We start from the raw sequence: 15,760 nt of genomic DNA, 5'->3' as shown, positions 1-15,760 counted from the left end.
CTAAGCAGTTTTCCATTGATGGGCGTTTATAGGTTAAAACCCGGCTGAATTTGGTTGAAAATAAAAAATGTAGTAATGTCAGTATCTATATAATGATTCAAAATCATTTCAATGACTATGGATGTTGAAGTGACAATGTATCGACGCCCATTGCATCTATCCATTACGCCTATGATTTAGATGTCTACTAAACTTTCACTTGTCAACCAAATTCAGATGGGTTTTAGCCTATACATTTAATCACCATTGTTTCAATGTGTGCATATTTAATAACCACTGTTCAGAATTATAAAGGGGTATACCACTGAAATTGACTTCCACATTGTTATTCTGCAAAGATATACTAGCCTACATCTCCTAAAACTGAATTTTTCTATAATTTTCTTATAATTTGTCAAGATTAAGAGAAAGTCAATCGAGCTGCACCTGGTGCATTTGATGGTCAACAAAACGTTTATTTCAAAGAACAAATTAAAAGGTGGACATTTAATGCCGTTATAATAGCATCTTCCTTGATCTCAACAACTTAAAACTAACAAGCAGCTAATAACAAAATAGCATGAAGAATTTTAGGGAAATTACTGCGGAGTAGCAACCAAAAAGAATAACCCCAAAACATATCAATGGCGTTCCCCTTTAAAGATAGGCTTTGTAATTGCACTGTCGCCTCTCTGTCGCTTTGAATAAAGTTTTCCCAGCAGCTCCCCGCCTCCTTCAGGACGGAGCGTCAGAGGAGAAGGCAGACAGACCCGAGCAGCGCTGCCTCTCATCCTAATCAATCAATCCAGCCGTAAAGTTTAGACCGTCGGAGGGGAAAACACTCCAAACTGAGTGCAATAATGCCACCGTGGACAATACTTTTGTTTTCCTTATACGGACTTCTGCATGGACAAGGTAAGATCATTTGGATAGCCTATGTATAATATTTTAACACCGCTGAAGTTTGGCACTGGGGTGCAGAATCTGAGCAAATTGCTGAGGCTGGGTTGCTGGTTTGAATGTAGATATTTTGCTTGGGAAACATTTAGCCTAATAAGATGTAGTGCAGAGTCTGAACTGTAGAGTAATATTTCTCATGGATTGCTCTAAACTATTTGCTTTTCTGGGAGTATAGGAAACGAGTTCAATTAAATCGTCCAGGTGAATTAATAATATCGGCATTCAGGAATTCTTTGGCAACCGGTCTCAATTTTAATGCAGCACTACATGTTTCTGCTCTAAATATTTCCAAACCTCATCTCACCATCCCACCCCACCCCGTGCAGAGCTGCAGCCGCCTGCTGTGGAGCAGTGCTGTCAGGATGGGAGGGATCGGGCCCAGGGAGGACAAGACTGTACAGTGCTCCCCCTCATCTCCTCCTCCCACATCTGCAGGTAGGCAACACCTGGTTTCACCAACGACCTTGTCCTCTGGAGCGGTGGTTCCCAACGTGGGGTCCGGGGCCCAGCAGGGGGTCCGTGTAGGGGGATAAAGGCCCCAGCAATTTCACTGTGATTTTACTCACTAGTGGTTAGCACAATGAGGGGATGCGTAAGAATGACTCACTGTTATCACCACCTAAAGTATAGACAGTAATACTGTTGCAATTAATATCTATTACCAAACAAAGGGTTTCATTCCAAAGTGTTAAAGTCTGTATCCATTTGGGTGAAAACAATTGCTACCTGTAATTCATCAGGAAATATTTGAAAAATATAAATTATTCTGTCTTGGAAAAATTAACTATTTTCTAAGGAAATGTCTTAAGATGACTCCTAACTTCAATTCTAACCTGTGATGTGCATAGCTTTGATGCCAGCAGTCAATATGGGAGGGTGGGTGTCATTTTTGTAAATGGTGGATATCTCATTTTGGAACCAAACCTTCTCATATGGGCTTCCTTGAGGTGCAACTATTTAAATGGGGGTCTGTGGATAAGGTGTTGGCCCCTGCTCTAGTGGCTCAACACATAATTTAACACAACAATATGACATATGCCATTTGTTGGACACTTTATCCAGTACCATGAGTGCATACAGTTTCGGCACGGGTGGCCCCAGTGGGAAAGAAACCCCTAACTCTGGCTGTGTTGGTGCATGGCTCTACCCATTGAGATTTACACAGCCATGACTGCATCAAGGGCAAGTGGATACCCATGGAGTGATACTGTGTTTATTGTTGAAGACTTAAAATGCATCATGGGATTGTAATCAAGTATGCCATAAGTTGCAGCACAGGACTGGGAAGTCTGGAAATGAAATTTGGTAGCTTCCAGGTCTTGAAAGGTCAATTTCCATCAATACACACACGTACTTGTATATTAAGTTGCGGGCAGTTTGACTATCTGCAATGCATCATACTGAACACAACAGTGAGAGAAATGAAAGTCTGGAGAATTTCTGAAATGGAAAATGTGTGGGGATCCTGCAGCAGGCGAGCAGTGGGGATCTTTAGTGTCTGTTGAAGAGCCGATGATATCTTTACAAGCAGGAAATACCCTCGGGGCTTCACAGAGCTCCGCTCAGTGCGCCGCAGCCTTCCTGCTGCAGGGGAGGATTGCCACATACTAACTACATGGTAAGTACAGGAGCTAAGTGGCCCCCTGGAGCAGTTTAACACTAAAAGGCCCTGTTTGACTGTAAGAACATGGAGGTGGTGATTGATGAAACAGAGGAACACCTGGACAACACATGGAGGCTGGTGGAAGGAACGTGCAGAGTACAGGCAGAGATAGATAGATAGATAGATAGATAGATAGATAGATAGATAGATAGATAATCCTGGGGTGGAAACAGAATGTTGTCGGTCGCATAATAAAGCATATTAAACATAAAAAGGCAATAAAAGTTCTAAAAAGCTTACACAAAGTGACCATTTGATGCATTCCCGTATTGATATACATTGACATTTCACAGTGATGTTTAAGATTGGCAGTAGGTATCTTGCTGCTGATGGTGACAGTGTCTTTCTTCATGTCAAAGCCAGGTCATTGATTGATTTTAACAGGTCAATATGCCAAGTATCTAGGTTGTAGAAACACAACATGAAGCCACTGAATCCTTTGACATCAGCTGACGAACTGTATCGGTTGTGAGTGATCATGCAGTAAACATATTTTCTCACTGCTTCTTATTCAACTCTTTCCTCCTTCCCCATATAGAGCAAACACAATAGCAAAATAACATTTGTTCTGGATTAGGTTTCATGCTAAATTTCTGCTGTTTCTTTCTCTCTGTGAACCATCCAGGATCGCCCAGGAGCAGTGCTGTGCAGCACTCGTGGGAGAAAAGCTGTGTACCAGCGGCATCATCATGGCCAGAGATCAAGGGGCTTGTGAGAGGCCTTTCTTCCAAGGAGACCCATTGGAAACCCAGGTCTCCAAGGTGGGTCCTCTCTCCAGCGTCCATATCTTATACCTCTACACCCCTAGACACTATAGGGACATAAAATGAGTATTATTCTGAGAATATCATATCTGAGATGATTATAAGATTTCTTCTCTTTTTGGACTTTGTGTGTCAACTGCCTCTCCTTATCAGCTCTCTTTCCATCTTTCCCTCTGTCTCCCTCACCCCCTCTCTCTCTCTCTCCCCCTCCCTCCCTCCTGTAGATGTGCTGTGACTGCTGTGTGTTGGGTCTGATGGCAGCAGGCCGGGGTTTGAGCTGTGAGCTGGAGGGTCTGTTGCTGGGGAGACAGTGTGAGCACGCAGCTAAAACCTGCTGTGGCAAAAACACCACAGAGGAAACCAAACCTACCACTAAAGGTAAAAGACTCAAATAACCTCCGCTTTGCCAGCTGGGCTGCTGTAGCTCAGAGGAAAACAAAGTGCCCTCAGTCATTTGTTATAACCCTTGATTAATTCCACTCTGCTCTATCATGGAAGAATGACTGCTGGGTGTTTCTGACACTCAATTCAAAGGAGGCATTGAAAAGCACTCACTCTGCTAGGCTATTTGCACACATTAGGTGCCAAATGACTTTTAGCACCACAAATATCATGATTTTATTAGCGCTGAGAGCAAAACCTTGATATTCACTGAGGTTTATCTCATGTATCAGTGTTTGGGTTAAAAGAGCTGGTATGCTACAGAATTGAGTGCATCAAATCAAAGCAGGCACCCTCGCTAGGAGCAGAGAGCAGCATTGTTTCCCAAACGGCTTGCTTAAATAGCCTTGATATGGCAGCTGTGGAGCAGACTGCTGCCAGACAGTCAGACTGACTAGGTCACAAGGATATTCAGTGGGCTAAGCTGTAGACACCTTGCCAAATGGTGACTCAGGGCCAACTGGTGACTTGTTGTGGCTTGTGCCTTTTGTCGCCCAGCTGGCGAGTATAATCTGGCTTCAGAAAGATAGGTGAAAAACACAAGCATTTGGGAACCACAGAGCTACAAAAACACACATATCGAGTTTGGGTCAGTTATTTGTGAAGGAAAGCAAATCAATGTCTTGCTCACGCAGAGCAAAGGTCAGAGTGATAAGAGCATTTCAACAGTAAAGCACCAGAGTTTTGTGAAATTGAGTTGTGCCATGTGGTGACAAGATGCTAAAGTAGTTAACCTGTGTCATCTTTTGTTATGGGGGGGTGTTCGTTTTCCTATACTGTAAAAATGCAGTATTTGGTTGTAAAGAGGCCTGTTTTTCTTCCACAGCTCCAGCTCCAGTGACTGAAAAACCAACACCAACCAGTGTTGCTTCAAAGCCTGCGCAGGGAACAGGAACCTGTAGAGGTTTGGCACCTTCATAACTTTATAATGTATAATCTCCTTCGATCTAATAAGGGTTGTAAGAGGCTTAAGCACCAGCCTCCACACGAGAACACCTTGGTGGCTTCGTCTTCCATCAGCCAATTACCTGTACTCTTATGTGAATTAGGACATATACACTATGATGTTGTGCCTAAAGATGGCCTGTGTATCTATCTGTTTGTCTGCATCTTGATTTGTCTGTGTGTCTTTGTCTTCATTCTTTTCAGAATCCAATTGCTCCCAGCTCTGTGTAGGTAATGGTACGTGTGCCTGCAATGACGGCTATCAACTGAAAGAGGATGGAGTGAATTGTGAGGGTAAGTATCCAAATCTGAAGAGTCCATGACTTCACCATGGATCTAACCTCTACAATGCAACCAACCCACCTATTTTTTCATTCAAAAATTATGAGGAATGTGATTGCATGATCCATAGAAAAATGCTATGAGCTTTGATAAAAGCTTGCTAGCCAAAATGCATGATCATTTTATTCAAATAAATGCAAAAAAACTCAATTAAAGTAATAGTGAACTTGTTTTGTAAGTGGGGTAGACTGCTGCCTGCCTTTTTTGAGCTGCACTTAATCAGATGCTTCTCTCCTCAGATGTTAATGAGTGTCTGACTGTCAGTCACAACTGTATCCTCGGCCAGGTTTGTATCAACACAGAAGGCTCCTTCCGCTGCCAGAGGGAAACCAGCTGTGGCACCGGCTATGAACTCACCGACTACAACATCTGCCAAGGTGACAAGTCAAGCATAGACAGTAACACTGATGAAAAATATCAAAATCACAGTACTGATTGCTGTAGTTTCCATATAGCAAGAGTGTGCAAGCTTTTCATAGAGGGAAAGGCGTTACAGACTCCGGTGCAGTGCAAAATCCCTGGCCTGCAAATCAAGCTGATGTTCACAGGAATTTTTTTTATTTTATTCAAACGGAGCAAATTCTGAGCATTAGCATCCCCCATCCAAACAGCACTGAAAAAGTATTAAAAAATGCTGTGTCCACAATGTATCACAATTCATTTCACAGTCACAATAGTTGTCAAAATAATAATATATGATTTTTTGTAAATATTGTGCAGCCTTTATTAGGCTATGTTATGAGAGAGACTGGGCTCCTTTGCTCATTGCTTACTTGGCTACTGTAATAGATGATAGAAAGGAGCAACCAATCACACATCATTCATTCAGATCTGCAATGAGCGGTAGAGGTCTTCTAAATACTCTGATAGAATGAGTCCTTGCTATTAAATGCAATATTAAATGTACTTTCCAACCCTTCAGTTTTAGTCAACCTTGTCAAAATGTCAACGATGTCTCTGATAGTTTATGTCATGTAAAATATGTTTACATTGTTTTACAGAGGATATTTATACTAAAACCATTCTTTCTCCCTGCGCCCTTCTAGATATTGACGAGTGTGTTTTGGGGACCCATAACTGTGGAAAGGTCTTTGTCTGCACCAACACAGAAGGGTCGTTCCGTTGCCACCCAAGGGAGAGGTGTGGAGACGGGTTCATTCAGGACGCAGTAGGCAGCTGTATCGGTGAGTTTGGTGTCACACGCATCCAAAAACATTCCAGCTTTAACGTATTTTACATTTCAATTCTAGGCATTTAGTTGACGCTTTTAACCAGAGTGTAATGCCCACTTCCCCTAATAGCAATAGACCATAAATTCAGTCTTGTTGAGTGTTGCCATGCTCACCATGTGTTTGTCTCATTAGATATTAATGAGTGTGTGACCCAGACCAGTCCATGCCTGCCAGGCCAGACTTGTATCAACACAGTGGGCTCCTACACCTGTCGCAAAAACACCATCACCTGTGGACGAGGCTATCATCTCAAGCAGGACGGCACACGTTGCGACGGTAGGTCCTGTCAAGATAAACGTATTTTCCTTTGTGTGTGTGACATCGAGGTGTTTGCATGGTATCTCACCTCAATTTCCCCTGTTTCAACTCAGGAAAAGAGAGGTAATTCTGGTTTCTGTGTGTGTTTGCACCTCTCTTTCTGTCTTCTCTCTCTCTTTCCCTCTCTCTTGCACTCTCTTTTTGTTTTCCTATAGATGTGGATGAGTGTGGTACAGGAAATGTGTGTGGCGACCACGGTTGCATCAACCTGGTGGGCTCATACCGCTGTGAGTGCAGGATTGGCTTCATCTTCAACAGCATCACCAAGCTGTGTGAAGGTACAGTACTCTGTTATCACTCCCCCCTTATTTCAGAAAGAGAGGAATTTTCCCTAGGTCATGTCTGTGCATCAAGCATGAAAAAATGAAACTGAAATACCTGGAATACAATACCACAAGCAAGACAGGGAAGCATCTAATAAAGTTAAGCAGTGAAACACAATACATAATCTGAGCGCTCATTTTCTAGATAGACAGTATTGGGAGTAGAATCTCAAATTTATAATGCCTCTGCTGTATCATCTGCTGTGTGCTGCAGATATCAATGAGTGCAGGCATTACCCAGGACGACTCTGTGCCCACAAGTGTGAGAACACAGAGGGGTCCTACCAGTGCAGCTGCTCCACGGGCTTCAAACTGGCCCACGATGGCAGGAACTGTGAAGGTAAACTCAAATCTGGTGTCACTCATTCCTTATGACTTTCATTTGTGCAGCATTTCCTAAAACTATGGATTAGAACCCAAAATGGACCGTAGTTCCTTTTGGATCCCTACATTTGTTCAGTTCTGGTCCTCAGCTGAGAGTTTTGTTCCAATGTGTGATATCCACCAGTTCAATAAAGTGACATGTACTCTTACAAAATGACTGATAATATAAAATTGAAACAACTAGGTAACTTCAGTAACACAACAGTGGCCAAATCTGGATGCCTTGGCCAAGTCTGGAAACACACATTTCATATTTAGCTTCCCAAATATGTAATATTTCATGAAAACATAAAGAAATTTGTGCTAAAAGACTGGAAAGAGCAGTCTCACATCAAAGAGTTGACTACTGCGTTATTTGATTGACAAAATAATAACACCTTAATAGACTGGTTCCTCTATATTTTAGTAATGTTGAGTGATGAACTTCAGATTTTTTTTTTTCCCAAATGGATGTAATGGATGTGTTTTGGAAGTGAACTCTTCAGGTTAAGAACCCTGCATTAGTGTGTGTGTGGTGAGAGGAGAAGGGAAACAATGCATTTTGTGAAGCAGCAGCTTGTATTGATGCCAGCAGGAATTTTTGAGTTGTTACATAACAGATAGAAGTGTCTTGTATTGCAAAGGTCAAGTTTTGAAGCACTGAGGTTTCTTCACTAGGCCAGGCACACGTACTCTAGCTTTTCTCTTTCTCCCATCTTTCCTGTCTCTGTCTATTGCATGCTGTCTAAAATACAAATGCCAAAAATTAATGTCTGAACAAATATGGAGTTGTAAAGAGACACACTGTATCTACGCCTGCTTGTTGACAGATGTGAATGAGTGTGAGGCCAACCCCTGCAGCCAGGAGTGTGCCAACGTCTACGGCTCCTACCAGTGCTACTGCCGCAGCGGCTACCAGCTGAGTGACATCGATGGGATTACATGTGAAGGTACAGTTGGACTCCCATTCTGCTGAAGGATGGACCACCAGTTTATGTTGAAGCTGTCTCTACACTGTATGTACATAATAGACGTTAGACTGGCAGCTTACGAGGGGCAAAAGCTAGAGGTTCAGTGTCTTGCTCAAGGACACTTTGGCTGGACAGGACGCACATTGACTGTTGTGTCGAACTTATAACTTTTCGGTTACAGGACAGTCGCTCCACTGCCTCTCATCAAAATAAAGGCCCCAACCTAGAGCCAAGCGTTAACTCATTGGAATACCCACATCCAAAATAATTTTGTATTTATGAATTTAAAATCAATCATAAACAAACTGCAGCAGATATTGCTCACTTTTTCAAAGTAAAGTTGGTTGTATTAGTGTGAATATAACTGATAATTTCGAATTTTAATCGACTGCCGACTTCGATGGGTTTGCTGCCATGTTTTCCATCTGTTTTGACAAACTTCCGCAATTCATGATGCCAAGTGGGAGATATCAGAGTAAACAAAAATTGTATTTATTTATTTATTTCCTTTATTTTACCAGGTAGGTTATTGAGAACACATTCTCTTTTACGATAACGACCTGCCAAAAAGTTCACCCATGTCCTACTTGTAATTACCACTAGGAGGCTGATGTGAATGGCTTTTCCCCATTGGCAGCTTGAATTTACGGCAAATCTGACATGACACAAAGGCAGCGTGGGGCAGGGAGCGTCATTCCTGTTATCTGCATTTGAAGCAGGCATCTCTTTCTGCTGATACTGACCAGCCATTCACCTCGACTTCTTCTCTGCTCTCAGATATTGATGAGTGCGCCCTGCCTACTGGAGGTCATGTGTGTTCCTACCGCTGCTCCAACGCCCCGGGGAGTTTCTACTGCACCTGCCCCCCCACCGGCTACACACTGGCCCCCAACGGACGCACGTGCCAAGGTCAGGAAACAAACCTTTCCTCCTGTAGTTTTCAGCCGTTTATACTTTGACACTATGTTGCTCCACTCTTCACTTGCTTTCCGTCTTCATGTGTGAGTGTTAAATATATATATGTGAAATGTTTGTGTATGTCAGGCTGGATTTGACAAGATGTAGATCCACTTTGGACATCCCACACTATTAAGGGGGCATTAAATAATCTATGGCATTTATCGACCTCTAATGTGACCAGAAGGAATTGCAACAACATAGATAGATAGATGGATAGAACTTTTCTCCTCCTACACAAGTCTCTGAGAGTCCTTTGAAAATCTCAGAAAAGTAATCGTTGAGTGATTGGTATTGATCAACAACCCTATCAACCCCCTGCAGATTTGCTATGGTCATTTTGTGCTACGAAGCAGTAAAAATCTTATTGCCCCTTTAAATGAAGATCGGTCAGAAGTGATCGTTTTTCCCAGACGCTTTACCAGTGAAGGCACCTTTCGTGCTTCGGTCCAGAACTGCCGCAGTGTGTGTCCACCCTTGTATGCATGTGTATCATCAGCAGGCACACAATATGATACTTGTAAACTGAATTTGTTGATCAGCTAATATTATTGAACGCCTAACTGTTGCTCTCCCTGTGTGTTCAGACATCGATGAGTGTGCGACGGGGAGCCACACCTGCTCCGTCTCTGAGAGCTGCTTCAATGTGCAGGGAGGATTTCGCTGCCTGTCCTTGCAATGCCCGGCAAACTTCCGCCAAGCAGCAGAGGGGTGAGAGCTGACGCGAGGTTACCTGGTTATGACTAGCTGTTGACATGAATGGACTGATTACCCTTGGCTGTGCATGACGCAGTGTACCCTCTCTGTAGTCTAGAGTCTTCCTCAGGTTATCTTTTGTGTTTCATATGCATCCTTTCTCTTAGTTGACTCATGTTTTCCTTGGAGGTGAATTTGTTTGCCCACAGTTACCTCTTCATATAAGCTTTTTAGTCGGTCACACACACCTCTCTCACTCCCTCTCACTCCCTCTCACTGCCTCTCTGTCCTCTTTCCCTGTCTCTCTTCTGTCCATGCATGCGACCGCTTCTGCCCTACACCCAGTGAACCCATCCTTGCGTTTTTCCCTTTCAGCCGTTGCGAGCGCGTAACTTGCGAGTTCACGCGGGACCCTGCGTCGTGTTTCTCGCTGCCGTTGAGAATCTCCTTCTACAACATCACCTTCCCCACCAACGCCCCCGTCCCCGCCGACGTTTTCCGGATGGGACCCTCCAACTCTGTGCCGGGGGACGACATGCTGCTCGACATCGCCTCCGGAGACGAGGAGGGATACTTCAGCGCGCAGAAGCAGGCCCACGGTGGAGTGATCTCATTGCGCCGCGCCCTGTCCCAGCCCCGGGACTTCTTTCTGACTGTGGAGATGAGGCTCATTCGCTACGGGACGGTGCACCTCTACATGGCCAAGATTGCTGTGTTTGTCACACACGACCAGCCCATCCGCCCTTCAAGAATACTGCCATATTAGAAGTGTTTGTGAATTTTAAATGGAGTAAACCAAGGTGGACCTGGAATATTATGGGATGATAAGACAAAATGTCAAAATGGCCAGTAAGGATGTTACTGTACCGTGTGTCCTCAGGTGTTTTTCTTGGTTTTGGGAGGTGGCTGGTCCTAAACTCAGCCTTTAAGTCTCTATGCCGTTTAGTGTATTTGTTATTTATTTTAGTATATGATGTAGCAGTAGATATTAGTCATGGGTGTTTTGACATTCATTTGCCACTAGATGGGGCTCATTAGCTGTTTAAGATCATCACCATGACAGGATTCTTCAAGTGCATTGGTGGCTGCTCACTCTACCTCAAGTCTGTCTGGCAGCTTCACTTTTTGTATAATTTCTGTGTGTTTGCAATTAAAAAATGACATTTAAATACGACTTTTTACTTCCTTAGACTGAATACCAACGTACGCACCGCCAATGGTTTTTGCCAGTACTCATGTGCTTCTTCTGCTGTGGTCATTAATAACCGTTGAAATCAATTTTTCCTATGATCTGTGCCAAACTGACTTACCATAGGATCAAAGATGCCTCGCTTTAGTGGATAGCAAGAAAAATAAGCGTGTCATTTATTTATGGGCACCTGGGGCCCAGCCAGTATGGGGTCTCAATTAGTGGTGGAGCAGCATTACAGCTCACATGATGGATGGTGCTTTTAGTGTTGGTATTGGGTGGTTATCAGTTAATCTGCTGTAAATGATACCAAAAGACCAGTAGCCGTGTTGGTCAGCTAGATAAATGCAGCCAGACAAATTTTCCAGTGTTCAGATCTTTCCGCTTTATGGTTTTTGGGGTTTAGTGCATATAGAGCCGTTTGGAAATGCAGCGATGTTAAAGATAGATGAGTACGATTCACTCAAAACGTTTGATCTGTCTCCTCCATATGAGGAGTTAATTTTCTAGTGAAACATAATATTTTATAGTATCTGTAATTTGTTAGGAGTAGGTGTAACTGTTTTTGAATGGTAGAGGTCTCATTTTGGAAAGACACTTTATAGAGTTATATAGTCGTATGGAAATGCAAAGACGCTTGATATAGATGATTAGTATTTAGAGTTTGGATGTTTTTCCTGCTTAATAGTGTGGCTCGCTTCTCTCTGTCCCGTGATCTTCTCATTGGATCACGTCAAATGACATTCAATCTTTTATGCCGTCTTTCGGTTTATTCACTCCCCTCCACTTTTCCTTTCCTTTGTGGCGTTGCACTGGTGTGGGATACCACACAATCATCTCTGTGGCTTTGGCCTCAGGCTTAGCGACCAACTTGGACTCACCTGCTTGCTGCTAATTACATGGCTCCATTCCCTCGGCAGTATCCGAGTGGATGTTGAAAGCTCCACTGTCTTCACATCGGGGGAACCCTCACTAACATGATTCCAGGGTTTGGCCTCTTTTTAAGGCACTGGTCCCTGATTAACCATGGAGGTCTATGGGACTATTCAGGTGTTGCCAGATTCTTGCTCAACTATGCAGTGTTGGTGAAAATCTTTTCATATGAATGTTGGGGTACTCCTTGGAGGTTAAAATAAGAATTCATGCTCCTTGTACAAATTCCGTGTATGATTCATTTGTTTTTTGTAACACATGCATCAACTTAGTGTACATCTACCTCTCATTTCTCTTACCGGTCTTTTCCCTCAGTATGCATCCTAAATCTCGCTTTTCTCTCCCTTTCTCTTTTCTCTTCTTTATCTCCCCATTTCCACGCCCTTTGCCTCCTTCTCTTTCCCCCCCGTCTCTCTCTGTCAGACCCAGGAACGATGGCTCATTCAGTGTGCGCTGTATAAAGGCCTGTCAACCCAACGACATCGGCTGTGCTGACAACAACGTCCACCTCATCACCCACACCGTCCTCTCTCTGCCCACCTTCAGAGACTTCAGTACACCAGAGGGTAAGACAAGCTGGAATGAGTTTATTAGAAATAGGTTTTGAATGTGTGTGTAACCTCCTTAAGTCTAGCGAGGAGTGTAAGAGGCTTGGTGGCTTTGGCTTCCATCAGTCAATTACCTGGACTCAGTGTGAATTAGGACATAACACTGAATGTACAAAGTATTTGGGACAGTGGACACTTACTGTTTTCATGAAGTAAACTGATGAGGTGAATCCAGGTAAAAGCCATTATTCCTTAGTGATTTCTCTTATTAAATCTAGACCAATCACAAAGGAGGAGATGTAGATAAAGAGAAACAGACGGGGTAGAGAAGGATTTTTAAACTTTGAGACAACCGAGATGTGGATTGTGCAAAAGGGGCTGCAACTCAATATCAGGAATATGTCCCTAATATTTTGTACATTCAGTGTATAATGTTGTGCCCAAAGATGACCCAACTCACTGATGGTCTGTGCCTGGTTGTGTGTGCACACATGCATGTGTGTATTTGTATCTGCATGTGTTTGTGTGCATTTATGTGTGTGTCTGTGATACTGGTATGATATTATATTGTACAGTATTCTGTATCATATCATTTAACTGACTCAGTAGCATGTAAAAGCAATCACAATTTTTAAATCATTTGCAACCTCACTGTCATAAAACATTCCATACAGCGCCCCGACACAGCACATCAGTTTCAGTAATGCAGCTCAACCCACAGAACAATTGTTTAATCATATCATAAATATCTGATTTGAAGAACCAAATGTAATTTGTGGTTTGCTTGTATGAGACCATCAGACTGATATGAAATTAAAAACCAATTCTTCCAACAGAAATAGTTTTCCTGAGGACAATGACGCCGGCTAACCCCGCTCCTCTTCTCCCCGGTGCCACCAACGTTTTCTTTGACATCGCGGCTGCAGACGACCAGTTCTCTTTTGACGTGGTGAAGGACTCCCACCATGACATGATTATGGGTAAGAGGAGAGAGAGTTTAATTTTAAACAAGACAGTCGGTGTGTTCATGTATGCATCTTTTATGGAGTTGTTGTGTTTGTGTGTATGCCTGTACATGTTGGTGTGTGTGTTGGATGTACTAGGCCAGTGGTTCTCAACCTGGGGGTCGCGAGATAATTTTGGGGCGTCGTGAGATGAAGTATGGGATAGGAAAAAAAAATATTTCTACTATACAAATTCATTGTTGTGTATTTTTTCTGTTTTTTCTCTAATCTTTTCTTTTTTCTTGTGAAATACTGAATAGTTTTCAGCCTCTAGGCCTCCTCTGATAATCAAATGAAAAGGGAAAATCATTCCCTGGTTGAACTGTTCACCACTCTGCATATGTAGCCTGTGAGGTGTAAGGGGTCACGAGCCAAAAAGGTTGAGAACCACTGTACTAGACTTTGCAATGGCCCTTGAATCCATTGGTTCTTGGTCACATTTGCAGTGTAATTTGACCTCTGCATGATGCATTATGCCAGGGTTAGAGGTTTCTTTCCCACCCTAACTAAAATGTATGCACTCATGGTACTGTTAGATGCTAAAATCCTTCACTAAATGGCATAAATGATTTTTGTATATTACATTTCCTGATATCTTTCAGTCACTAATCCTAATCTGCGTCGTCCCTCAGGTGTAGTCCGGCAGGTGAAGCCCATCACTGGCCCCAGGGACCTTGTGGTGGAGGTGACCATGAACTACGTCAAGTCAGGAGTCATTTCCCACCGCAACATCGTCGTCATCCACGTCTTCATCTCTGAGTTCTGGTTCTGAGCTGCGAAACAGGTTGCGTGTGAGTTAACATGTGGATGTTGCATTGGCAATACAACATAGGCCTGGGCAAAATTTATTTGAATATGGTTTTGAATACCTGAATTGGTTTAGGTGTGCCGGATTTATCTTGCCGGACACAAAAAAACAGCCTCAAAGGTTGGTGCATTGTTTGCAAGATAAGATAAATCAAGGGATCTTTGTGTTCATTTTCAAGTGTTGAAGATGTATTGAATTACCATTTTGCCTGTTTCTGTACTCTCATACATTCATGTACTCTCGTACATTCATGTGTCTAGTTTGCAACAAGTTTGTGTTACTGTTCAATAGAGTAGACATTAATAAAACACATTTGGACACATTAAGTAATTATGTTGAAACGTAACACATCAGTCTTGTTCCTAACTAGATACGCAGATGTGTTGAAAGTTACACATCTTTCTTAAGAGAGTGATATGAAATAATGTCAAACAGCCAATCAACATATCCTTGACTGCTGTCTGTTGTGTTTATTTTGAATTCAGACTTTATTGTTTTCAGTGCCAGTATGATGCACTGTTGGTGAACCTGTGGAACTGTTTGATATTTGCTCCATCTGGTCGGTTTTGGGAGAATAGATGCAAAACGCTTCATTTGATAATCAAATACTTTATGTATGAACTTGCTTTCAATAACACTGATTATGATTTGAACCATCTTACTGTACAGTCACATGTGAATAAAGACTAGCGCAGTGCTGTTGATTGTGTCCATGTTTTGCATTATAAAGCACTAGCTCTTAGGCTCCTCTGGTGTTTTGAGAGGAGATACTACTGTAGACTAAACCAACCATCTTCTAGTTGACATAACTGAGGTTTCCAGAATAACTAAAATCTGATATAGGATGTCCTTTTTTCCCTTCAACCCGACAATTCCCCATCATACCACTTCCAGTTTGTGAAGATATTTCCAGTCATTCCGCTCAAAGCATGAATAATGGGAATCCTATACTGGGAATGTTTGGTTCTTCGAATACCTCATCTTAAAGCTGAGAAATTGCTTGAGGCGGATATTTCTTACCATCCGTAATCAACTTTCTTCCACATCGAACCGCCTTTCACCACTGCTTTGCTCTGCCTGGCCAATGAAAACACAGGGGACGAGCGTTGGGAGAAAAACTTTGTGATCTAAAATATTCCACCGTACATGGAAATCCCAAAGGCTTGTCCTGTGGTTTTGTTGTTGCAGCTGCAACAATTGTCCCACAACTTGTCTGGCTTGAAGGAAGATCAATTGATCTTCAGACTTTTAAACATTGCTTTATGTAAATGGATTTCAGATGTGTGAGTGTAGTCAAGTGGAAGCAGTTGTAGCGCATGAGAGC

The 15,760-nt window shown here is 42.7% G+C and overlaps 1 protein-coding gene across 1 annotated transcript; it reads left to right on the top strand.

Moving 5' to 3' along the window:
• The first annotated feature begins 839 nt into the window (after positions 1-839).
• On the top strand, positions 840-14,400 carry LOC139931071 (fibulin-1-like). The gene is given in 17 exon segments (XM_071924470.2): positions 840-894; positions 1,266-1,374; positions 3,228-3,363; positions 3,591-3,783; positions 4,957-5,046; positions 5,334-5,471; positions 6,141-6,278; positions 6,459-6,602; positions 6,800-6,922; positions 7,182-7,307; positions 8,161-8,280; positions 9,079-9,210; positions 9,846-9,969; positions 10,189-10,191; positions 12,500-12,642; positions 13,461-13,604; positions 14,261-14,400. Coding segments are annotated over 17 exon segments (2,058 nt in total).
• Positions 14,401-15,760: the final 1,360 nt, after the last annotated feature.

This window comes from Centroberyx gerrardi, chromosome 24, assembly GCF_048128805.1.
Source record: "Centroberyx gerrardi isolate f3 chromosome 24, fCenGer3.hap1.cur.20231027, whole genome shotgun sequence".
In the NCBI taxonomy this organism is placed as follows: Eukaryota; Metazoa; Chordata; class Actinopteri; order Beryciformes; family Berycidae; genus Centroberyx; species Centroberyx gerrardi.
This window is presented reverse-complemented; position numbering and strand designations above follow the sequence as displayed.